The sequence below is a fragment of the Acanthisitta chloris genome, unplaced genomic scaffold (genome assembly GCF_000695815.1).
Source record: "Acanthisitta chloris isolate BGI_N310 unplaced genomic scaffold, ASM69581v1 scaffold40242, whole genome shotgun sequence".
Classification (NCBI taxonomy): Eukaryota; Metazoa; Chordata; class Aves; order Passeriformes; family Acanthisittidae; genus Acanthisitta; species Acanthisitta chloris.
In genome coordinates this window covers 1309-25922 of record NW_008660736.1, presented here as the reverse complement: position 1 = coordinate 25922, position 24614 = coordinate 1309, and the positions used below count along the sequence as shown (strand labels likewise).

General features: G+C 41.3%; 1 protein-coding gene across 1 annotated transcript; it reads left to right on the top strand.

Annotated features, from left to right (window-relative positions):
- Window positions 1–165: 165 nt before the first annotated feature.
- Window positions 166–23134, top strand: SUN1 (Sad1 and UNC84 domain containing 1). Its single transcript, XM_009069907.1, has 22 exons — window positions 166–266; window positions 5778–5972; window positions 6571–6761; window positions 7874–7900; window positions 8004–8195; window positions 9950–10072; window positions 11061–11144; window positions 11450–11560; window positions 12915–13013; window positions 13655–13748; window positions 14060–14118; window positions 15273–15418; window positions 15595–15819; window positions 16323–16409; window positions 17129–17172; window positions 18129–18264; window positions 18886–19140; window positions 19638–19722; window positions 20129–20244; window positions 20702–20869; window positions 21981–22073; window positions 22659–23134. The coding sequence occupies exons 1-22, from the start codon at window positions 190–192 to the stop codon at window positions 22770–22772; spliced, it is 2721 nt and encodes a 906-aa protein (XP_009068155.1). The 5' UTR covers window positions 166–189; the 3' UTR covers window positions 22773–23134.
- Window positions 23135–24614: the final 1480 nt, after the last annotated feature.

Genomic DNA, 24614 nt, shown 5'->3' with positions numbered 1-24614 from the left:
TGCTGAGATGATAAGGGAGCAATGCTGCTCCAATGCTGAGAGCTCCATGTTTCTGCTAACAGCAGTTTGATTTCAATACCTAATGACACAGGCTGAACAGTGCAAGGGCTCTTCCATTGGCTTTACGTCATTTTAAGTCATTGCATTGCTTTATTTTCACCTTTTACAGTATGATTTGAAACAGTCAACATGGACTTTTCACGTCTACACACGTACACTCCTCCCCAATGTCTGCCAGAGAACACTGGCTATACATACGCACTCAGGTGAGAACTCTTTTCTTCTTGTAGAGAAACTGCATGTTCTCTGAATGTTGTTAATTCCGGAGAGTTTAGCTTTCCTGGTAAGTAGCTGAGTTCTTTGAAGCAGCTTTATCTGTGTGGTGTGAAAGCAACTGCTGTCCTCAACGGAGGAAAGAAAATGCATTGAGCTAACAGGACAATGACTAAGACAATGACTCAGTGTTGATTAGTTGCCATGGATACCTAGTACCCACCTAGTTACAACTGCCGTTTGATTTCTGTAAATATGTCACTAAAATTCTTAGATGTTTTCTGTCCTGTAACTTCTGTGTGTGCTTTTTTCCTGTGACTTGAGACTATTTTCACTTTAAACCAGTGACGGACACACACTCATTGCTGCTACTATGGAACTTGGCTGGAAGTAACGTATTGATTCCTTCTCTTTTAGCAAAACTGCTTTGTTGTGTGCATGTAAAATCTGTGTTCTAATGAATTTGCTTTTTCTTGTGCCTTTGTATTAAACTAACCATTACTGGATTTTCTGAAATCACTTCTAAAAACTAACTCTGGTGTGTGTTTGCTGGGTTTTGTGTTATGTATTCAATATAAATGTTGTGATGCTCATTTGAGTTGTTGTAGTATTAACAGAACAGGTTGTTGCTGTTTTAATCTCTCAAGCTTTTCATGTTGATGAGTTAGTAGATGCACTTTGAAGCAAGTATTTATCAGTGAGCCTGAATGACTGGTTTAGCTAATTTAAAGTGGAGTAATTGGGACTCAGTATAAGATTGCCTTTCTATTCTGTGTCTATAATTCATTCTATATTGTGTGTTAAAACACAGTGTATAGGTCAGATAACACTTGGCTACTTGCCAATAAAACAGAAGTTGGCAGAACTGTAGAATAAAGAGATCACTGACCTAATACTCTTGTTTTGTGTCCTCTAAAACTGTAGCATTGTCAGTTTTTATTGGGGATTGTGGCTTTTCAGTGGTGTTGCAAAATGTGATGTGTTTCATGTTGCATCAATTGACTTGCAATTCTTCCTGGATTTTCTGAAAACCATTGGTAAAATGTTGATCAGATACAAGTGGATTTCCTCATTTCAAGTAGAGCATGTAGGCAATGAAAGATGATTTAAATGTCTTGTACCAGTCAGCAGTGTCACTATTACGTTCCTGAGTGTTTTTAGCTACTCAAGTGTTGCAAATGTACCTTAAAGATTGGCTATAATATTTTAACTCCTGGCAGGTTAATCTTTGCTCCTGTGGTATTCTTGTCCAAAACTCAGATCCAACAACAACTTACATCCAGTACGGGCAAGAAGAAAGGAAAATGCAGAGACATAAACCCTATTGTACATCTGGAGGATAGTTCCTTATGGCTTTGATGGGATTTGTGTAGAAGACAACTGGAGTGTTTGTCTTCTACAGAAATTAAGGCTGTTGTTTTGCATAACTGAGAGGTTATGAAGGGGGAGGGTTTCATGTCTGGAAACTTTCCAGCTGTGTCAAACTGTATTGGGCATAGGTATTCAGAAATGTCTAGAGCTGGACAGTCTGAAGTTGAATAACAGAGTTAATGAAGGCAAGTATGGTTAAACTAGGCTGAAACAAATTCATTGCAGTTCTTCCTAGTGTGGAAAGGAAGGATTGGCAAGCAGTTTCCTTAAAATTTCCTCTTGCAAAAATTCTGTGGAGCCCCAAATATTAAAAAAATGGGGCAAAACTGGGTGGTACAGCAACTGCTTTCAGGGTGTCAGGAGAGCAAACTGCAGTCTTTTGAGCAGACTCTTGTGGTGTGTCTGCTGCAGAATCTGTGCAGGAGGATGTGTATTGTAGCTCTTCCTGCCTTGAGTCAAGCGATATCTGAAGACTCTGAGGAAAGGGAGTGTTAGAGTAGCTAATCAGCTATATTTTCCTCTCAAAGTTTATTCCTTCTCTCCCCTCACCTCTGTTTATTTTGCTTATATTGTGATCCGGTTTGTTCTGCCTTTGACAGTTCAATCTGTACTGTGAATTTCTTGAAAGAAATTGGCTGGTGATGTAGCACTGCAGAAATCAGTGCAGTGAGGTTTGATACCACAGAGCTATTAATAGAGTTGGCTGTGACTTATTAATAGAATTTATATTAATACTCACTGGGTTTGCTGTGTGTTCATAACTATAGTGCTTCTGCTTTGTGCTTTTACTCCTCCAGCCCAAACCAGAAAAACATTAAACTGATCTACCTAAATAATCTTTATCCTCCTCCAAATGCAAGTCAAACCTGTGAATCTCACCCACTTGTCAACATATAATTTACAACCTCCTCTTAAGGATTGTCTTCCCTTTTAGTCACCATCATCTTCTGAGTTGTGTTGTCAATTTGATGCCTTTAACACTTCTCCACAAATATGGAATAAATCAATAAGAATTTGGTTTGAACTTTTTTTTTCTTTCCCTGTGTCAGAGCATTCAATCAGGAGGGAACTTTCTGCCAAATAGTTGAATAAAATCCTTTGGGGGTTTTATGTATGTTGTGGGACTGATCAAAGCAATAACTAACAACTCAGAGCAGTGTCCTTGGTCACTTGGTGTACGTAATGCCCTGGTCAGAAAGGTATTTGTGAGCTGGTTAGATGCCTGTGTCCATGTTAGATGATGTCTGTTTAGCTGGATTCTCTCTCTTGTATTCATCTATCATCTTGAATAATCAACATCATCACTGCCCATTTCATTCCAAGGAATACTTATAAATAAATGACACTTAAGGTCTACAGACAAAGCTGGAGCTGTGCTAAAATTGGCAGACCTTGTTCTCGTTCCACTTCCATATTTATAGCTTGAAAATTAACCCACTGAAGTCTAGAACATTCTTACTTTGTAGAGGCTCATGTGAAGGTGCTATTAATGTAATAATAATTTCCATCTAAGAAGCTGGAAATGTAGGATTAGGTTCAGTCAGCAGCTCTGCCAGCAGCCATGGGAGCTGTGGGCTGGGGGAAGGAGCCAAAGTCAGGACTGTTTGTGTAGGTTGTCTGGGAGTGTAGATTAATTGCATCCCTCCTTTGGCTGTCCATATTGGATAGGAATACCATCAATGTGCAGGTTAATTTCTGTCCATGGAATCGAAAGACGGTGGTTTTTATATTTATTGTCATCTTTTCTGCAAAAGAAGAAAGTCCACTTTGCACTTTAGAAAGTAGATGGCAAGTTAGGAGACTTCTGGGTACTCTCCTGCCAACAGAGAACAGATAATGTGAAGAGAATCATCCTTCCCAAGTGAGAGAGAAGCTGTCTTTGTTTAAAGAGGAAAAGATTCCATGATGCACTTTTTTTTTTTTTAGATGGTGGGGCTCAACTCCAAGCTATGTGTTCAACCCACACTGACATAAATGCTCATTGAGATACTTGGTAACAGCAAGTGTTCATAAACAGAAACAAATCGAGGCTGGTCACAGCTGTCAGCTCGTCCTGTGTACTTTGTGTTCTTGTGAATTGAGTATCTGTAAGAAACATTGGGTGAAGCTGAGGAAAAGCAAATGTGTAGTGGCAAGTGTAAATAGCAAAACTGAGTTCTGAAACAAGTGTTTAGGGAGGCACTCAATAGCAAACTGTTGTGACTGTGATCCTTTGAGAACAGGAGGAGCCATGTATAACCTGTGTTCTCACTGTCACAGTGCAAGTTACCTAAACTTGGTATTTCTGAAAGCTGTAAAAATTAGATCCTTTAGGCTACATTTGGTTAGGTGCAAAATCTTCTTTTTACATAGGAAACCGTGTCTTATTTCTTCTCTCCCTTCCAGCTAAATGTAAGCAAGGATTAACCAGCCTAATGTATGTAGTAATGTGTGCTGGGTTTGTCCTGAGCTGTGCACAGAGCTGCACTGCACGTGGCAGGGTGAGCAGGGCCAAGCACACAGTGCCATCAAATCTGGGTAGCTCTGGGCTGTGGAGGAAGTTACTCTGGACAGATTCTGCCCTGGTCCTGTGGGCTGAGTGGTCACTGCTGCTGCTGGAGCTGTGTTCCTGCAGAGCCTTGTCTGGGTTAGGGTTTTTTTCTGAAGGAAATGCAGTTTGTGTGCTCTGACACAGTTCCACCTTACGTGCTTTACTTTGCATTGTGGAGCAATCATGAAACTCAGTTGAAAAGCATCACCTTGTCAGAATTACATCACTACTGCAAGTATAGCTTCAAGGCCTTGTGATGTTAACTGACTTGTATGCCAAAGTAATCCAATAATTACCATATTATTACTTTGTGGTGTTCTGGGATCTTTGATTGTGTAAGGAAACTATTGCCATTAAATTGTTTTGACACAAACACATTTTATAGTACCTGTTTATGTGTATTTCGTAAAGGGAAAGCTTCCATTTCAAGCACAGACTGTACAGTAGAATCTACTCATTCAGATCTAATTTGCTTGTGTGCTTTTGTTTGGGTTTGGGGGAGAAGGAGCTGGTGTCATTACAATACCTTGCTCAGCTCTTCTTTTGAAAAACCAAATGAAAACCTCAGGAACCCTGAAGTAACTGCTGTTCTATCTCTGTGGCCCCAGAGGGGACAGACTGCTCATGAAAGCTGGACCAGGGCACTTAGTGTTTGGATGCTGTGGGTCACAGGGCTGAGTGGCTCCCCCTGCTGCTCAGTGCCCTGTGCCAACAGTCTCTGCTCACTTACATAACTGAATGTTTCCTCTGGTTGCAAGTATGAGCATTCTGCTTTAGGCTAAACTGCTGCTTTAGTAAATGCATTTCTTACAGACTCCTTGGTTTAATCTGTTTGTGTTTGCCTTGTGCTGCTGCTTTGTCTTCAGCATAAGTTTTCATGGATGTTCTGGGAGAATCAAGTGCTGAAGTGTGGAGTTCCTGGGGTGATGCTGTCAAGGTTGTCTGTGTGTAAACACACAGATTAAAGACACTAAACATGGTTTTGTTTGTTCAGAGTTAAATATTTTTAATGATTTGCATTAAACTAAAATCTTTTTAAATCGCTTTAAAAGAGAAAGGAATGGCAGTTAAACTGAAGTAGCTAAAGTAAGGAAGTCTTTAAGTACCCTAAAAGGGAGGAAGTTCCTACTTGTTAGGAGATGGAAATTCAGAGTAATCTTTGGTTCTCAAAACAAGGAATTGGCAAACAAAAAAAATAGACAAAAATTGGCTAAAAATTATTCTTTACCTTGCGACTTAGTGTGTCATGATTTTTCATTTGCTGCTAGGTGTGGTGAAGCAACTGAGTCATGAACGGCTTCGACTCTCAGATTGGTTCCAAAAGAAGGAATGCTGCTCTGGCTGTACTTCAAACGTGGTTTCCATGGTGGTTGTTTGTTCCTAACTGTGTTTTGCTTTCAGTTGTTAAAATCGTGATGTGAATTGCTTGGGAGAACCTTGAATACCTACACATGTCTGGATTACTTGGGTACATGGGCCTGTCTTGTGGGAATTGCACCATAACCCTGAATAAACTGCTTCCAGTGGAAACTTGCTTAAAGGGCATGTTTGTTATCAGGTTGAAAATTCCCCTAGTAACTTTGCTCTTCTTATTTTACTGCAGTTCAAGTTATTCTTCATCTGCTTTGGATTTTGAGACTGAGAACAAAATAGATCCAGTGTTTGACTCCCCAAGGATGTCACGGCGTAGTTTACGGTTAGCTGCTGCAGGATATGGTAAAGCAGATGATGGACAAGGTGATTCCCTTCATGACAGCTCTTATGCTGGAAACATGTCCTTCAGAGATCAATCTTCTAAGTAAGCATTTTTCATAGCATCATAGTATGTGAAAGGGTTGGAATGGAGCTTAGAGATCATCCAGCCCCAACCCCCTGCCCTGGGCAGGGACACCTCCCACCAGAGCAGGTTGCTCAAGGCTTTAGCCAACCTGGCTGTGAACACTGCCAGGGTTGGGGCAGCCACAGCCTCCCTGGGCAACCTGGGACAGTGTCTCACCACCCTCATGGGGAAAACCCTTCCTAATATCCAGTCTAATTTCCCTCTTGCAATTTATTCCCATTGCTTGTTATTATTTTAATCATCACACGTTAATTTGTGGGTTGGAGTCTTGAGACTTACTGTTTGAACACAATAGTGCAAACAGGTTACCTACTGTTTTATTCTTTGTTCTCAGCATTTACTGCCACACTGAAATTCACGTTCAGTGTGTGGTTTGCAGTGAAGCCATTGTAAAAATATAGGTGCTTACAGGTGGGGGTTTCCTTTCAAACCTGATGTGTTCTGTTCAGTCACATCAGTGTTGAAATGACTTGGCTATTTATTCGTTTAATAAAGTGAGAGACTAAGAAGTTTGTCTTTAGTGCTGTGTCTCACTTGTCTTTGGTTTGTCTCCTAGGATGGTAAAGCAGCGCAAAAGTATAAACAAACAGTCTGGCAGTGTAAGACACACACCAAGGAAAAGTCTCTCCAGCTCATCTATGTTTAGCCAAAGCAGTTTCAATAGCCATGCCAGTGATGCATCGATGGTATCCACTGTACTGGATGAGTCTCTGATTCGAGAGCAGACACAAGTTGATCATTTCTGGGGTAAGCAACGATTGCTATTGCTTGTATCAAACTGTGGAAACTGCTTCTGTTTTGATGTGTGTAAATGTATGATCTTTTTCCTACCTGTTCTCCATCTTGTCCCTGAAAAACATGTACTTCTACTTCTGCTGTGGGTGTCTTGCTGAGATGCCCACTGATAATTCATGGTCCAGTGTGTAAACTTGATTATCTGGCATAGACAGCATCCAGACACGTTGCAGTCAAGTTAACACACCTGCAAACATACACAGTTTTGTGATGCCACACCACAGGTTATATAGATTATCTCCTCTCCCTTTCTTCCTGTCTCCTGTTTTTCCTCCAAAGGCACGTGGAGTACTGTATTTAAAGAATGGCAAACATGTAACTTGTCTTTGAAAAGCCAAAGGAAAAGCATTTTCTTCTTTGCTTGTAGGCAGAAATGTTGTTTTGAACTTCACATACTTTCAGCTGAAAGTTTCAAATCAGTGGCACTTGAGGATGCCCCAGAAGGGTTTCTCTGTGTGGCTGGTTTGGGTTTGCAAGGATATAAAAGTATAGTGTCCTGGAACCTCCTTTCTTCAACAAAGAGAATAATACAGGAGCTGTCTACATAAAGTATTATCTGCATAAAGTGTTGTGCAGGAGATCAGCAATTTATTATAACTCTAAATTCAAACTTACTCCATCCTAGTCAGTCTGTTGTGACCTCTCCAGAGTCCTGACAGGAATTGTTTCAGGCTTGGTGAAGCTATTCTACACTTCAGATTTACCTGCCTCTTAAAACAGAATCTTAAATACAGCAGTATCAAAGTAGTTACCAAGCAACAGAAACACCCTAAGCTTGGAATTAGCTGCTTTAAGGTCACGTGGGAGCTAAGTAAAGGTGTAGTTGTCATTCATATTATTTTGTCTGCTGCTTCCACGGCAGGATGCTCTCACAGCTCTTACCCTGCTGCATTGACATGGATGCATGTCTTCATGGTGAACTGCAGGATGTATTCAGTGCTAGTCATAAACTGACTTTCTTTGAAGTCTTAAAACTAGTGGGACTTGGAGTTTGTCAGATGTTGTAGATGATCATGGCACTTTCTTCTGTTCTGAACCAAATTGTTTTATCTTTTCCTTTGAAGGTCTCGATGAAGAATGTGACCCTAAAGGTAACTCCTCTTTGCTTTCCCTTCCACATCCACTCCTGCAGCAGCAGCAGGTCCCAGCAGTACTGATGTGGCTCTGTTGGGTGTTGTGCTCTCTGTTTGGCAGGTAGTGACACTACACTGCTGCAGGGAAATGGTGACATAGCAACAGCTGAGACACAGACCACCATGAACGGCTACACCTGCAGTGACTGCAGCATGCTGTCTGAGAGGAAGGAGGTCCTCACAGCATACTCAGCCTCTCCCGTGCCATCCTCCAGGATTTACACTAGGGACAGGAGCCAGAAACGTGCAGCTAGTAAGTCACTGTCTCTTGTGTATTATTGGGATAGACAATGGTATGCAGTTCACAGTATCAGATTGTGTTAAGGGGCTGGAATGGAGCCTGGAGATCATCCCCTGGGCAGGGACACCTCCCACCAGAGCAGGCTGTTCAAGGCTTTAGCCAACCTGGCTGTGAACACTGCCAGGGCAACCTGGGACAGTGTCTCACCACCCTCCCAGGGTAAACTTCTGCTGAATGTCTAACTTAAATTTCCCCTCTTTAAATTTGTACCCATTGCCCCTTGTCCTGTCACTGCAGTTCCTAACACAGAGTCCCTCTGCAGCTTCCCTGGAGCCCCTTCAGCTCCTGGCAGGTTGCTCTGAGGTCTCCACACAACCTTCTCTTCTCCAGGCTGAAGAGCCCCAACTCTCTCAGCCTGTCTTCATCAGGGAGGTGCTCCAGTCTTTATCAGCCTTGTGGCCTCCTCTGGACTTGCTCCAACTATTCCATGTCCTTTCAGTTGGTTCATTTTCTATGAAGTATTATTTAAGCACTTTTCCTACCCAGCTAAATTTACCAATAACTGAATTCTGTAGACCACTTAATATGAAATACCTTTTCCTGTATCAGTTGAAACCTCATGTATCTTGCAGCTTTCTAGAGTGTTTCTAGAAGCTAAACCTCAACTATATGAAAAATTGAACTGCAAATGGACAAAATTAATTCCAAATAGTCTTCCTAATGACTCAGTTCTGAGAGCTTGAAAATAAATGTTTCTGAGCAAGTAAGTTTCTGCCTTTCCAAGACAATCTCCATTCAGTGGATGGTTGTCCTCAGTGTCTGGACTGTTTGCCTCTTGCACAGCATCTTGAGTTCCTTGGTTGTTGGTAGTCCTCAGTTACCATGAAGAATTTGGTTCATAAGTGGCTTTAATTAAAAAGGCACCAGTTTGGGGATTCTGTATATTTATCGTTATTGAATGAAATGTTTTCAGTAGCAAGAAATCAGTTTGTTTGGGCTCTATGATGTGAGGCAACTTTCTGTTGAGTTAACCTGTAGCACAGGTTGGAGTTCTTGTGAGTTGGCACTGTCAACTACTGCTTCTGACACTGCATGAAAACTCTGTGCCTCTGGGTTTGTGTTCACGTAAGAGATTTTTTATTTCTTTTATTCATCCTTATACGTTCCTTTGAACTGTAACCTAAAGGTTTGAGTTAAACTTGGGAAGTGTGTGGGTGGGAAAAGGGACATAGTCTTGGCAGGTTTGTAGCATGTAGCAGTCTAGGAAAGCAGCAGTGGTGGACTGTGGCTTTGTTCCTGTGACTCTGGAGAGGGATGTGTCTCCAGCCCTTGGGGCAGACCACTGCAGAGGTGGTGGTAAGTCCTCACCCTTTGAAATCCAAAATAAGAATGGAGTTTGTCTTTTTGGAGCTGCGACTCACAAAACCAGTATCAGCAGCTGATGTCATTGAGGAATCCCCAGTTCCCTGAGCAATGAATTCATTGTTATTTGGAGTTCTTGATTCTCACCAAGCAGAGGTGTTCTTGCTGAAGCCATAAATTCTGCCCTGAAGTCATTATCCCGTGGATGTGTAGTTCTCCCAAAAGCTTTGCTGTAATATCTAATGCATCCACACTTTTCCAAGCACACTTAAGTGTCCTACTCTTGGCCAAACAAAGGCTTTCTGTGCTTTATCCTCACTCTACACAAGCTGGTGGTGAGCAGAGAACAGAACTACACCTTTCTGCAGCTGAATAATTTGCATTCACACTGTGTTTTTCACCAGGAGGAGCCTATTTCTACATGAGTAAGATCCTACGATCGGTCAAACATACTGCAGCATCTTTTGCATCACTATTAGTGCAACTCTTTCAAATGGTTTTGCTGAAGTTGGGTTATGAACATAAAGGTACCTTTTCAGTTGTCTTCCTTGGCCTCCACACAAAGCCACAGTGTGTTTGTTGGGCTTTCTTTCTTAATGACTTCACCTTTGGCACTGTGTTCTTTTTCTCTAGTCTTTTGGCTGGCTCCTGTCTTCTCTCTTTTTATTATTATTTATCTCCTTTTTTTATTACCTCAATTGTGCTGCACTTTCCATGCTTTCCCCTCTGTTTTTGAAGGTATTAGGAGTCACCTACTAGGTTAGGGTTAGGATTCACATGTTGATTTTTACTAGAAATTTGTAGAAGGTAATTTTTAAATTGAGAAACTGATGTTGGGCTTTAAAAACTGATGTGATAGTGTCAAATCCTAACTCTCCTATGTCTTTAGGTCTATCTTGTTACTCTTAAACCTGCTGTGCACTTAAGGCTTCGTTAGATCTGTCTTGCAAAACTAAAACTGCCATCAGCACTCTGCACTGCTCTAAAGCACATCTTGTTTTCCCTGGAAACACTCCTTTCTTTGGTTCTTTCTCTTGGATAATGCACATGAGAGTGAAGTTAGATTGCCTTGGTCAGAAGGTAACTGATTTGTGTGTGTGAATGAAACTTTGCTCTCCTCATTCTTTCTGCCTTACAACCTGCTAATGCTTTCTTCTCCTTCTTTTAACAACCAACACAAAGATGTGACAGTTTGGCCCATTTGATAGAATGCTGGGGACAGGAACTCAGGATTTGATGAGTTGTTCCTTAGGGCATTTTTGAATAAACTTTGCTATCTGAAAAGAAGCAGAATGATGTTTTAACTTAGAGCCCTCCTGATAATTAAATATGAAACAGTAAGATTGCTCAGAGCAAGCTTCTTCCTTGATCACTTTTCAGGTTTCTTGTGAGTAACCTGACCAATAGTGAACCAGTTCGGCTAAAATCTGTATATATGAAAGGCTTTGAACTTGAGAATTAGATTCCTTGTACTTGAGAACTGGGTTCCATGTGTGCCTTTTGAATGTGTTGCAGCTCACTCAGACTACTGTGGAAGCATGAATGTAAAGGAGTTCTACAGAGAAGATAGTCATCTCGGGGTCAGTGAGGAATCCATATGTAAGTACAGTGATTGATGATGTCTCTTAACCTTGGGTTGCTGCTCTAATAGTTGTATCAGACACCCCTTGATACTGTGGAGGCCACAGAGTAAATGTTTGGTTTGCAGCTGAGGTGCAGGGGTGAAAGGTGCTGGCCTGGGGTACTCTAGTATTTCCCCAAGTGAATTCCATTATGCTGAATTTGCTTAGTGGTTTTTGGTTTGATAACTGCTGCTGTGAAATAAACTTGAACAAGTTGTCTTGTAACGATCTTGGCTTTATCCTGGCATTGTCCCATTAATCAACTGTTACCACGACCAACAGGTGATGACTGTAAGGGGAAGAAACATCTTGAAATGTACACCACAGACCACATGCAATCCTCATGGGCTAAAAGTGTAGCAAGGACCATTTGGCACACCTTTTCTTCTGCAGGTTGACTTGGACCTTTTTTTGTTTGCTTTTATTTTGCATCACAATCTCACAATGTTAATCATAGATGGTTTGTGCTTGGGGTTTTTTTTCCCTACCTTCATCACAGTGGGTTAAAAGTGTAAAGTGGCTAGAAAACTAACTTAATTAACACCTTTCCTGTTTGACTTCTTGCTCTGATTCTGGCTTTTGTACAAGCTTGGCAGGCTGCTTGGCTGTTAGTGAAAGGTGTAGGGACAGCATATAGACACACCTTGTGTGTTAGAACAAGTCAGATTGTTAACTGATTGCACTTGGGGGAGATCTGTATGCTTGAGGTTGAAAAGCCTTTACATGAAAGCAAGGTATGAGGTATTGGTTTAGCATTTCATTTTTATTCCAGTGATAGTCAATTTTTACAGGAATGGATATAGGGATGGAATCTTCCCTGTGGGCTGAGCTTTCCCTAGCTCGAGTGGCAGAGGCATCAAGGGTCAGTTGAGTGCAAAGGGAAATGGTTTGAGACCCTTCAGTCACCTAAATGCTTTGCAAAACATTGGGTTGGTATATCAATAATCCCTAAAATCAACCCAGACATATCTGCTATTCTAAAACTGTAGGATTATTTCCTAAACTCATACTGCCTAGTTTGCTCTGTAGAATGACCAGTCCTAGCCTTGGAGGTGGTAACTGTTGGCCTCAGTGGGGTTTAAGTTACAGCATTTTGTTAGAGTACATTGGGTGGGTTTTTTTCTATTTGGGGTTGATGGTTTTGCTCTCTTTGAGACACAAAACTCACGCTGAGGATCCTTGGGAACATTGAGCTTAATGAAAATTTACTGCTGCTAACTTTTAGCAGAGGAGATCATATTTTCCAAGACATCATTATTTAATTCTTTGACTGGGATTTAATGTTTTTAATTGTTCCTTCTGCATAGTAACCCAGGTAACAAACTCAGTGATTCACTTGGAAGAAATAAGATGCTTTGAAAGTAACAACGTGCTTAAAGCTTGTGGTTATGGTACTGCTCTCCTGCTACTCTCTCCTGCACTCAGCATGGCATTGTTAGAGAAACATGGTACAAACTGTTAATTTTGATTTTGGATCAGTTATGTTCTAACTGCACAGATGCTGTTGATCATTGTGTTTGTCCATGAGAATTCTCTTTCTAATTGTCTTGCTTTTACTTAGCTTCATATATACTAGTGGCTTTGCTTTTAAATAGTGAAGAAGTTTGAGATCACTCAAAGGTACGGCTTAAATTTCTGCAGAACATCTAATGGGCAGGGGATTGACTCTGTTTTACTGCATATGCTGAAAAGAACTTTCAGCTCCTTTGTGTCTGTTACCACATGGAGTTAATTTGTTGTAATTTAGGTTACTTTGTACTTCACGTCTTGAGAACAGTGGGAGCAACGTGCTGGCTTGTGTCTCAGAAGGTGTTGTCCCTACTTTGGCTGACCATTCTTTCTCCAGGTTACTACTCTAATCTGTGTGTGTGCATTGCCTGTTCCTTCTGACACACTAGGAACCTGCAGTGTGTGGCTTACACTAATTCAGCTGTGCTAATGCTGTGGCTTTGGTATCTTGAAAGGCATGTGCTACTTTATTGACCAAAATGTGCTTCGTGAGAGGCTATGTTTCTGTTCACAGGCAGAATGGGAGACTAACGAGACTGTTTCCTGAGGGAATGATCTGTGAATAACACAGTGGGGTGTCAGGAATAATGGGGGGTGTTTGGTTTGGGAGTCACTTGCTGTATTGGTATTCCTCTTACCAAAAACTGATGCTGCTAACCTGTGCGTTTCCTGAAACGTGTTGACGTGTCCAGTGTGTGATAACTTGGGTTCAAACATTAGTACTGAATTTCCAGTGAGACAGCATTGTCATAACAAATGAGCCCTTCATCTCTTGCATGGCTGTTGGGTTTGTTGAGTAGCTGATATTACAGTCTTACTTGTGATATCTAGATGCCAATAACTGCATGCATTGCCTATACTCCTGCATTTCTCTGCTCTGCTGAGCATTGCTGCCCACAGCTGCATGTCCCTGTGCTTGGTTTCTTTGAACATGTGCTGCAGTAATTACATTTCACACTACCACTTTTTGTCTTCTAGGGAGGGCAGCTTCTGGCATGTTCAGGTTGCTTAGAGCTGGGTGGTATCAACTTGTTACTCTGATGTCTATGCTCAAGGTGTTTCTTTTAAGAAGGTGTGTATCCTTTGAAAAAAAATAGGTTTGTGTGCAAGTTATTTGTCCAGTTATAGTACAAAAAATAGAATATGGTGAATGTATTCTACCACTTTTTGTCTTCTAGGGAGGGCAGCTTCTGGCATGTTCAGGTTGCTTAGAGCTGGGTGGTATCAACTTGTTACTCTGATGTCTATGCTCAAGGTGTTTCTTTTAAGAAGGTGTGTATCCTTTGAAAAAAAATAGGTTTGTGTGCAAGTTATTTGTCCAGTTATAGTACAAAAAATAGAATATGGTGAATGTATTGTTTCAACTTTGCTTTCTTTCCCTAGATGCCTTCCAAAGAACTACAGGGCGTTACTGTTTCTTATCCCACTCCTGTTTCTATTAGGTATGTGAAACATTCAGTTACAATACAGATCTCTGCATGTACTACAGCAGTTCCAAACCAGCATGTTTAGTTGGCTTATGGAGAAGATGCAGAAGCAAAAAAGAGCAAGTTTGTTTCTGAACAGGGCAGTAATCGATGCTTCCAGAGTACTGACAAGTCAGTGAGCTTTGCCCTTGCTGTGAAAGGAATATCCTTGGTTTAATTCCATAGACCTCTTTAGAGAGTGGCTGAGTAAGGAAATGCACTGAAGTCCTTTCTTTGCCTCCCTTCATAGGAGTAGTAACGAGGTCATAAAGAGTAAGCTGTGTACTGATTGCTTTGATTGTTGTCAGTCTCCATAAAAACGTGGTTAAGTTCTTTCACCAGCTCATCCTAAGTCTTCCCTTTGCTCCAGACCATGCTTTAGATGCTTAAGACAGTGCTGATTTAGACTGGTTAGTGGACAGTGTTCCAGGCCAGATGTCAGCTTTGAAATAAATTTGGTTTAAAATATTCACCCAAAGTGCTTGGCCAATTCTGAAAAGCATTTCCATGTCTTTGTGCATCCTAAAAACATTGTAGCTAATTTGTGATGAAGCTTCTCAGAAACTTACAGTGGGAATTCAGAGTCCTCTGTCTGAGGGCAAATAAGGAAGGAAGAATTCACCCTGTGTGGAAAATGCTGCTACTTCTCACCAAGATATTGCAAAAATCAGTGTAATCTTGTGAAATGCTGTTTTATTTCCATGGAAGTTTGCGCTAACTTTTATTAGCTCCTATGCAATGTGGTGCACAGTAAGTGGGGTATAAGGCAACATGTTTTCCATGGAGATAAAAAGCAGCATTTCCATCTGCCTGCAGTAAGCATGGCCTGCCTTAGTCAGGGAGGGGATCTAGGTGCCAGGGAAGCAGTAGTAGGAGGAGATTAAGGATAATGTATGAGCACAAGTTGCCTTACAGCTGTGAGTGTGGTGCTGATGGATGTTACCTGATGTTCTTGAGTGCTTGACTTAACAACTTTAAAGCTGACTCATGGGGATTTTTATTTAGACTGGAGTAGTGTCCATTGTGTCGTACCTGGCAAACTGAAGGTGGTTTGTGTCCTTAAGGAGGAAGACAATAAACAGTCTGAGAGGGGAATTCTCTTGAACCCTGATTGCTTTTTGTTTCTCTAGGTATATGGTTCTGGGGGTTTGATGGCTTTGTTTCATTATTACCTCCATTGAATTGGACAAGAGTTGACAGAATACAGAGGATTGATGATGCTGTTCATGTTCCTGAACGACAGGATGAGTCTTTCCATTCTGTGCAACCTCCAAAGGTAAGGGAGAATGATCTAGGGAAGAACTTCCATATCTTTTAAGATCTCATACCTTCTTAACACCCATATCTTATCCACGTGTCTTCAATGTTTCACAACAACTTCTTAATCCCTGAGGGTAATGTAAATAGGTGTCTTGATTTTTATATTAAAAGAAAATACTCTTTATACCTTAGGATACCATAAACATCTTTGATTTTGGTCGTGTAACTGAGCTGGAAAAGCAAATGGCCTTCGTGTCTGACAGATGTCACCACCGGAATGAGGAATACAACAAAGTGATGCTTCTGCTCCATAACCTTCAAGATCAGGTTGCCCAGATGAGTGACAACAGTGAAACAGTGAAGTTAATAAAAACTGTGACGAGTCAATATATTAAAGACATGAAATTGGAGGAAAGGGTAAGTTATTGATGGAAGTGTTCTGGTTCCCCAATGCAGGTTGTTAGAGGTTTGACTGGGGGATTCTTTATCTGCTACAGAGTGAACTGATAGGGAGTAAATGCCAGGGAGTAGTCACTGGCATTTGTACCTCCTTTGTTACTGCTGACCAAGGATTAATGCCAGACAGGTGTCCTAAAGGAGGTTCTCACACTGCTGAAAAGCAGCTGGATTTATCCTGTTTCCATACAGATAAAGAAGACTATAGGAAGGACTAGTGACAGCCAGGGATGTTGTGATAAACTTCCATCTGTGTCTGACCCTTACTGCTGGATCAGACTTGTATTTATTACAGATTTTATCACTTCTCACTCTACAGATCCTATAATTTCTCACTACCTGCAGGATAAATCACTTAAAGATTCACAGAATGAAATGAAAACTATGCTTTGCAGAAAATACCAGTTTTGGTATTTGTACACCAAAAGAAAGTAACACTCCCTTTTTTGTCCCTGTTTTTTAAGCCTGACTTCCTGGCTTTGCATCAAGAGCATGAGCAGCGTATCCTGACACTGGAAGACCTGCTTGGAAAGCTCTCTGCTGAATCCAAGGTATTGCAAATTAGCTGTGCTGAGTTGTTCTAATTGTAACCTGCATATAAAACAGGCTAAGTGCTTTTTTTGCTATTCCCAAATGCCCAGATTCCTTTACTCTGGCTATTAGAGTTCCCTAAGTCTCAGAACTTGTGTTTTTACTTGGAGGAGGTTTCATATCATCACAGTATGTGAAGGGGCTGGAATGGAGCTTAGAGATCATCCAGCCCCAACCCCCTGCCCTGGGCAGGGACACCCCCCACTGCTCAAGGCTTTAGCCAACCTGGCTGGGAACACTGCCAGGGTTGGGGCAGCCACAGCCTCCCTGGGCAACCTGGGACAGTGTCTCATCACCCTCACAGGGAAAACTTATTCCTGATACCCAGTCTAAATTTCCCTCTTTCAATTTCTCCCCATTACTCCTTGTCCTGTCCCTGCAGCTCCTAACACAGAGTCCCTCTGCAGCTTCCCTGGAGCCCCTTCAGCTCCTGGAGGGTTGCTCTGAGGTGTCCACACAACCTTCTCTTCTCCAGTCCAAAGATTAAAGATTATTCACTTGACCCCTGAGTCAGGTTCTATTTGCAATAAAACCTTATTATAACAGAGGCACAAACACAAATGTGAGCACAGTGTCCTGTACAGGTGGTGCTAAATTCTGTTCATTTACCATTCTTTACCCTCTTTCTGTCACTTGTGTTTCTTTGTGTATGTTAAAACCATTTTTTGTGTTTTTTTAGGACATCCAGAAGGAGCTTGACCTAGCCAAAACAAAAACAGTGAGGTATAAGCAGTTTTCAAGTCTATTTTGCTTTATCAGCCCAGATGCTGACAGTGATGTATGTCCTGTTCTTTTCACTACAACAATCCTTTGCCTTGTGTCACTTGACTGACCCTGAGAGTTGCATTGGCAGCAGGAGCACTACTGTCTTACAGCAGATTTCAGCTGTGATGCTGAACATCAGCACAAGTCCAGGGTTTGGGGAACTCCACAGCAACATTGCTACTGGAGAAAGTTGTTTATATAGTGGAGGAGAATGAGTGATTTCTTACAAATCCGTTAGATTTTTCCCTCAAATCACTTAGTGAAGTCATAAAGCAGTTGCTTTATATTTAAATCCTTGACTTGTATCACTTCTAGCCTTTGTTTTTGGCTTGTCAGCTGTACTGCATAGTACCAAACTCCAGCACTTCACTAAGTAGGTTCCCCATTTAGAGGATGATTTGCTGAATTGTCATTTAAATTAGAACTCAATGTAAAATGGCTTTAGAATGAAGCCTGATACTTTTCCATGGCATGCACTGAACACTGATCTGTGGTGGTTATATGGGACCTGCTGCTTTAACTCAGCACCTCCCTCTGAAGTTACTCTGGTTTGGGTAAAGTGGAAAGTTCCTCCAACCAGTGGGAAACTCATACAAATGAAGTTTGACTGGTTTGCCAGAAACCTTGAAGTTCCCCAAATCTATATGTCTGAGCTATTGACTTGTCAGCCTGGTGAAGTCATCACTGCTGGATTTGTCCACAACTTCCAAGTCTTTGCTTTGAATAGATTAATTCCAAATATGTCTTAAATAACATCTGCCAAGAACTGCAAGTTCCCAATGTGTTTCCTGGTGCATAGCTGAGCCAGGAAAGCGCTTTGTATTACAGAAATACATCCTCACACCTTTGGAATGTGATGGATGATTCAAACTACTCTTTGCTAATTACTGACTCCTGGGGTTTTTTTTTGTCAGAGATGATGCTCAACACAGTCAACTTATGTCCAAAATTAAAAGTCTGGAGCTGGAGTTGGCTCAGATGAAGTCAGAGCTGTTGTCTGGGGCAAGTGTGAAGACGAGTTGTGAGAAAATCGATGTCATTCATGATAAAGTAAGTTCTGCACCTTCTTTAACTGTCCCTGTCAAACTTGGTACTGCTTGATTTTTGTTCACTAACTTACTTGAAGTGTACTACAGTGAGTAATGTGGAGGTAGGATTAATCTTAATGGTGTTTTATTATCACACTAAAGGTGTTTCATGTAGGAGTACTGTGGATTTTTCCATTAGTTACATTTTCCTGGACCCGAGTTTATGGCTTGTTTGCCACAATGGCAGGAGGTTTGCATTGCAGTTATGATGCAATAGCAGTTCTCTGTGCAGTACCTTGTTCTTCCTAGTACATTTTACTAACCCATGGAAATGTGGAAAAGAAACTTAAAAAGGTTAAACTTAAAAAACTGTAAAAGCAAGTTGGGTTTGCTATCTGGGAGCTGTTAAAAAACATCAGGCTCAGGTTCTTTTGGAACTTCTCATAAAGTCTGATTAGAACATACCTTAGGCAATACAGCAGTGAGTGTTGGTATGGAATTACCAGCTTTGACTTAAATACCACGTTGTGATAACCCTCAAATATGTAACAGGCAATAGGTACATTATGTGTATGTATATAGTATTACTTCACAGTTTATAAAGCCTAACAATTTCTATTACAATTATTAATGTCTCCTCCAGGTAGATGCTCAGGTCAGGGAATCTGTCAAGCTAATGCTTTTTGGTGACCATCAAGAAGACCTTCCTGAATCACTTCTCCAGTGGCTTACATCCAATTTTGTGAGCAAAAGTGATCTGCAGACTTTGCTGCAGGATCTGGAGTTGCAGATCCTCAAGAACATTACTCTGCATATGTCTGTTACCAACCAAAAAGTAACATCTGAAGTGGTCACCAGTGCCGTGAGTAACGCAGGGATCTCCGGCATCACAGAGGCGGTGAGTGACTTTAAGCTCTTGGTGCTTCAACTAAGACTGTAAAGAGTTTCTCAGGTATTTTGTGGAGTATGGCTGTCAGCATAAGTGTTAAGATCTTAAGAGTTGCCAGGAACATGAATTAAAATGAGGAAAAGTACAGGAAATGCTTTATCAGGTGTCTCCTTTACAGCATTGCTTGTTGCCCGTTGTGAACGTTTGTGGTTTTTCACAATGTGTTATCTGGCATGAAGAGTTACCAAGAAACAAGTAAACCAAAGCAAAGCAGCTCAGGGGCTTGGGAAGGTGGGAGAAAGAATGCAGCTTTGAAAGAAAACAGCAGTCAAGATGCAGTATGACTTTGTATTTTAAGACAGACAACCATGCATTCAAAGTGGCTTTCAAAGAGTTGTGCTGTAGTGCAGCACCTCAGAAAGATGCAATTTCACATATGTATTTATCCATTATTTTATCACTTAGTCTTACTAAAATGTTTCTCTGTTCTCTGTATACACCTGCAGCAAGCACAGATTATTGTAAACAATGCACTGAAACTCTACTCTCAAGACAAGACTGGTATGGTGGATTTTGCCTTGGAGTCTGGAGGTAAGTAGTGGTGGAAACACCATTTTTACTCTGCATGTTTTTAGTAGAATTTACTAGAAATCTTACAATGAAGACTAGAGCTTAGTAGAGCTTCCTTGGGTGTTTGCCTGATCATCAGATGACAGCAATCTGTGCTGTTTGCAGGGCTATGTATCAGCCTAGGTGTGCACAGACAGGGATAGAACAGTTCTCACCATGTCTACAACTGGCTAAGAGAGAAGTGAAAAACCTTTAACATGTTCTTAGAATAACACTGTACTTGATAGAAACTTTGTAACCCCAGAAAATGAGTAGATCTTGACACTGTCTTTAATCTGGCATTCATTAAGCTTTATAATGCCAGATTATAAAGTCTTCTGGAAGAAATGAGTAATTACTTCTGCTAACCTGCTCTATCTTTTTTGAGGTGGCAGCATTCTGAGCACTCGCTGCTCTGAAACCTATGAGACCAAGACAGCATTAATTAGCCTCTTTGGAATTCCTCTGTGGTACTTCTCTCAGTCTCCCAGAGTGGTGATTCAGGTAATTAAAGGCTGAATAAACAAATTCAGCAACATTTTGTGTTGGGTGGTTTGGATTGGTTTTGAGATGCTGAGTGTATCTGTCTGGAATATATATCTTGTTCTCAAGAGTGGGATTCTTCTGGTAGTCCCTGCACACAGCTCAAGTCCTACTCTAGCAAACTTTAGACCTCTCTAGGAGGCTTGGCTGGTGCATTGGACTTGTGCAGAGTACTGGGAGGGTTCCTGTTGGAATGTCATCTCCAAGTGGGTCTTCAAAACACTCTGGTAGCTGAGGTGGATGTGGTGTCCTCCTGAAGAGTTCTACCAAGGAGATGAGTTCTGGCACTTTCTATCCAAGCCTGTCCCTAATAATTCATTACAACTTTTTCTTACAAAAAGTAAATTATTACAAAACACTTGTGGGTTGTTTCTGTTGTTGTGTCCCATCTTGTTCTCTCCACCTTTCTCCCATCTAGCCGGACATGTACCCAGGAAACTGCTGGGCCTTCAAAGGATCCCAGGGCTATCTTGTAGTTAGACTTTCCATGAAGATCTATCCAACTGCCTTTACAGTGGAACACATACCAAAAACACTTTCACCCACAGGAAATATCACCAGTGCTCCTAGGAATTTTTCAGTCTATGTAAGTCAGTCTCTGAATACAGTTGATGTTTGTGTGCAGAAAGAATGTTTGTGTTACATACCTCAGAAAAGAATGACTTGAGGGAGGACAGCTAAGAAGATGATAAACTCCTTCAGTCGTGGCTCTTAAAATTGGTGTTTGGGTTTTTTTATGAGCTTTGAGATTAGGAGTAACAGAAGTTATAACTAATTTTGGAGGGAGTTGTTTCTTTACTCTTGTTTTATACAGTAGTAAACATTTTGGGAGGGAGATAATGAGTTTTAATTTGATACAGTTCCTTCAAACACTCTGCATTGGACCAGATGACCCATTGTGGTCCCTGCCAGCCTGACTGTGTTTTGGGTTTTTTTATGAGCTTTGAGATTAGGAGTAACAGAAGTTATAACTAATTTTGGAGGGAGTTGTTTCTTTACTCTTGTTTTATACAGTAGTAAACATTTTGGGAGGGAGATAATGAGTTTTAATTTGATACAGTTCCTTCAAACACTCTGCATTGGACCAGATGACCCATTGTGGTCCCTGCCAGCCTGACTGTGTGTCCTTGTCCATGGCAGGAGGGTTGGAACTAGATGATCTTTATCTTCCAGCCCAGCCTGAACAATTCTGTGATTCTATAATTGTTTCATATTTTCCCTCTATCCCCACCCCTGTGTTCTCTCATCACCTTAAATCTTCATTTGAATTACTCTAACCAGCACCACAGTTGTGGCAGAGAGACCACAGCTACATCAGAGGATAGTTCTGATGCCTGAGAACTTCTTGTCTAGCTCTTTTGAATGCTTAAATAGTCATGTGCAAACATCTGAATCTTGTCTTCTTTATAACCTTGATGTTGTCTCATTCTTGTTTGTCCTGAGCAGATTATATTGTACACTGTAATAAGGGGTTTGCTGTGGGGGTTAACCATGACATACAAACAGCACAACGATTTGCAGTGCAGGAAAGAGGAATACAGAGCTTTGCTTGAACTTTAGATTACATGGGAAACATTCTGCTCTTGGCTTGATAGACCTGTGAGCTCTGTCTGTTGATACTGTTACGTAGATGTGCCTCTGGTTTTGGTTTGATTGCAAAGTTGAGGGAAGTAAAAACCTTTATCCTGTTGTTGCAGGGTCTGGAGGATGAGTATCAAGAAGAAGGCAAGCTTCTAGGGGAGTATGTCTATGATCAGGAAGGAGAACCACTGCAGATGTTTCCAGTGATGGTAAGTCTGGATGATCAGATTCAAAGTGGCAGGAGAAAGATACTTGTATTTTCTGTGGTTGTGTGCAATGAGCAGTGAAGGGAAAAGGTCTCATGCTCTGTTGGGCACTGTAGAAGCTGAGGTAGAAAGTACTTCTGCCTCAAAACCTATGGCCTAAATGGATCAGATGTTTGTGCCAGCTGGGCACAAATGGTGTGAAGTGGCTAAACATCTGAAGAGTCTGTTTCATACTTCAGTGCTTCAGATAACCAGTTGTAAGGCAAGGAAGGCTCTGGTCAAAGAGGCAGAGTTCCCAAGGCAGGACTTGATTATCAGTGATATTTGTAGGAGGAGTTGCTGGCCCAGGTTGCCCAGGGAGGCTGTGGCTGCCCCAACCCTGGCAGTGTTCACAGCCAGGTTGGCTAAAGCCTTGAGCAACCTGCTCTGGTGGGAGGTGTCCCTGCCCAGGGCAGGGGTTGGGGCTGGATGATCTCTAAGCTCCATTCCAACCCCTTAACATCCTATGAAACTAAGAAAGCTTCAGGTGCAGCTGTTTATACTAGAACCCTAACTCTGGTTGGTGTGTTTGCTTTTTCCCTTCTCCAGGAGAAAAGTGAAGATTCATTCCAGATAGTGGAACTGAGGATTTTCTCCAACTGGGGCCATCCAGAGTACACCTGCCTTTATCGGTTCAGAGTGCATGGGAGACCTGCAGAGTAATCCACACTACACCTGGGGCTGCTTTGCTGTACATTTTGTTCCTCATTTGTATATACCAGGAAGCCTAGGACACTGCAATCCGTACAGGAGGAGGATGCAGGCTATCCACTGCAGAACTCTTGCTCCTCTGATGAAGACAGAAGACTGTCAGCAGAACTGTATAAACCCCAATTTTTATTTGCTCTAATGCTCAGCTTGTAATTGCCAGTTTGCTTCCTATTTTTTTGTGTCCATGCTGAGAGACATAACTGCATGCAAATGGCTCTGGTTCATAAAGCCCAGTTGGCAAACAGGTGACACATATTTTATTACAAATGAATGTATAGGTTTTTTTAAAAAGAATAAAACCACACTTTCTGCAACTAGGAATCTGTTCTTTTTTAATCCAGGATTCAACTTGCATCCTTTCTGCTAGTTTGGGCACCACAAAGCCAAAAACTGTGGTACATTTTGAACACTGACTTGTTTGTGGCTAAAGGTGTCCTTCAGTTGACCCCTTGGGTTTGACCTTTTCTGGTGGATCCAAAAGGGCTTCTTTGATACATGTTAACTATAATAAATACTACTGTCAGGGAAAGCTAACACAACCAAAACCAGTTTAAACACCAGCGACTGAGAATGCTTTACTGTCATTTGTGGCTGTGAATTGCTCTAGAAGTCAGGGATATCTTGGTGTAACTGAAGGTATTTCAAGGGGGTTTATTGCCAGCTTGGCCAGTTTGTTCTTTTTTTTTTTTTTTTTTTTTGTGTCAATTCCAAATGAACCCTGATGGACTGACTGACTGGATTGGAGCTATAAGCTAAATGGCTCAATGAACATAGATACAGCAATTAAAGAGTATTAATTTTTCCAAAGCAATCTCTTTGGGACGAGAATTCCTTAGACTGGTTTGTTGTTACACTCCATAAATGCACTGGAGGATTCAGTGTGTGGCAAACACAAGGTAATCCTCACTAGGTCACAGTTCCAAGAGGGACTTGTGCTCAGCACTGCTGTGTGCAGACATTTGGGCATTCCTCATCCTCCCCACAAGCCTTAGCTGGGTCTGAGATCTGATTAGAGTTGCCCTTGGAGCAACATTTTCATGGAGGAGGAGATGAAACTGCTCATTGCCCCTTTAGCACTGCTGCTTCAAAGATCCTTCTCCAAAAAAAAAAAAAAAAGATTCCTAAACTTGACTTAGATACAAAACTTTTATCTTTGCTGTTCTTAGTGGCATTTTCTAGTTCCCCCTGGAGAACTGTTACCACATGGACCTGCTGACTGGTTTTCTGACTAGAGTTTGATGTATGTTGCACAACAGTCCTGAATGTTTGAAATACAAAGTCTCCATGTGAAGAACTGTTTGTTTTTTCACTTGACCTTAGAGATACAACCTATGGCCTACGCAGAGCAGTAGATGACACATTGTACAGGTGTTTTCATATGATTTACCTATTTAAAATTAGAATTATCCTGTATAAATTGAAATTAGGTAGCTAGAAGGGGTTGGGGGGGAAGGGGAATATTTTGAATAACACTAACTTATTTTTAAAAGACAAAAAAGCAAGATAGGACTTTGTGCAATGTATTTTTGTAAATGCTTTTGGAAATGTCAATGTTATTCTTTGCTGCCTCCAAACTGACAAGATGCTATTGAGATGTTTAAATAAAGAGTTTTAATTTTTGAAAGTGCATGTAATACTTGAAAATGCGAAATAAAGCTTCTTTTCTGTATATTTTTTCACCATCAGCTGCTTAAATACCTGAGGAACATGAAGATTAATGGTAAATTTCTGCCCCTCCTGAGCCAGGTTAGTGCTGTGAGCAGCAGAGGTTCTCCTAGGCCTTTTTCCCTGGGT

Excerpts from the sequence above, each read along its gene's own strand:
- SUN1 (XM_009069907.1), top strand. The coding sequence starts at position 190 with ATGGACTTTTCACGTCTACACACGTACACTCCTCCCCAATGTCTGCCA. Across the intron at positions 10,073-11,060 it reads GTTGGGTTATGAACATAAAG|CTCACTCAGACTACTGTGGA; the intron begins GTACCTTTTCAG and ends AATGTGTTGCAG. Across the intron at positions 14,119-15,272 it reads CCCACTCCTGTTTCTATTAG|GTATATGGTTCTGGGGGTTT; the intron begins GTATGTGAAACA and ends TTGTTTCTCTAG.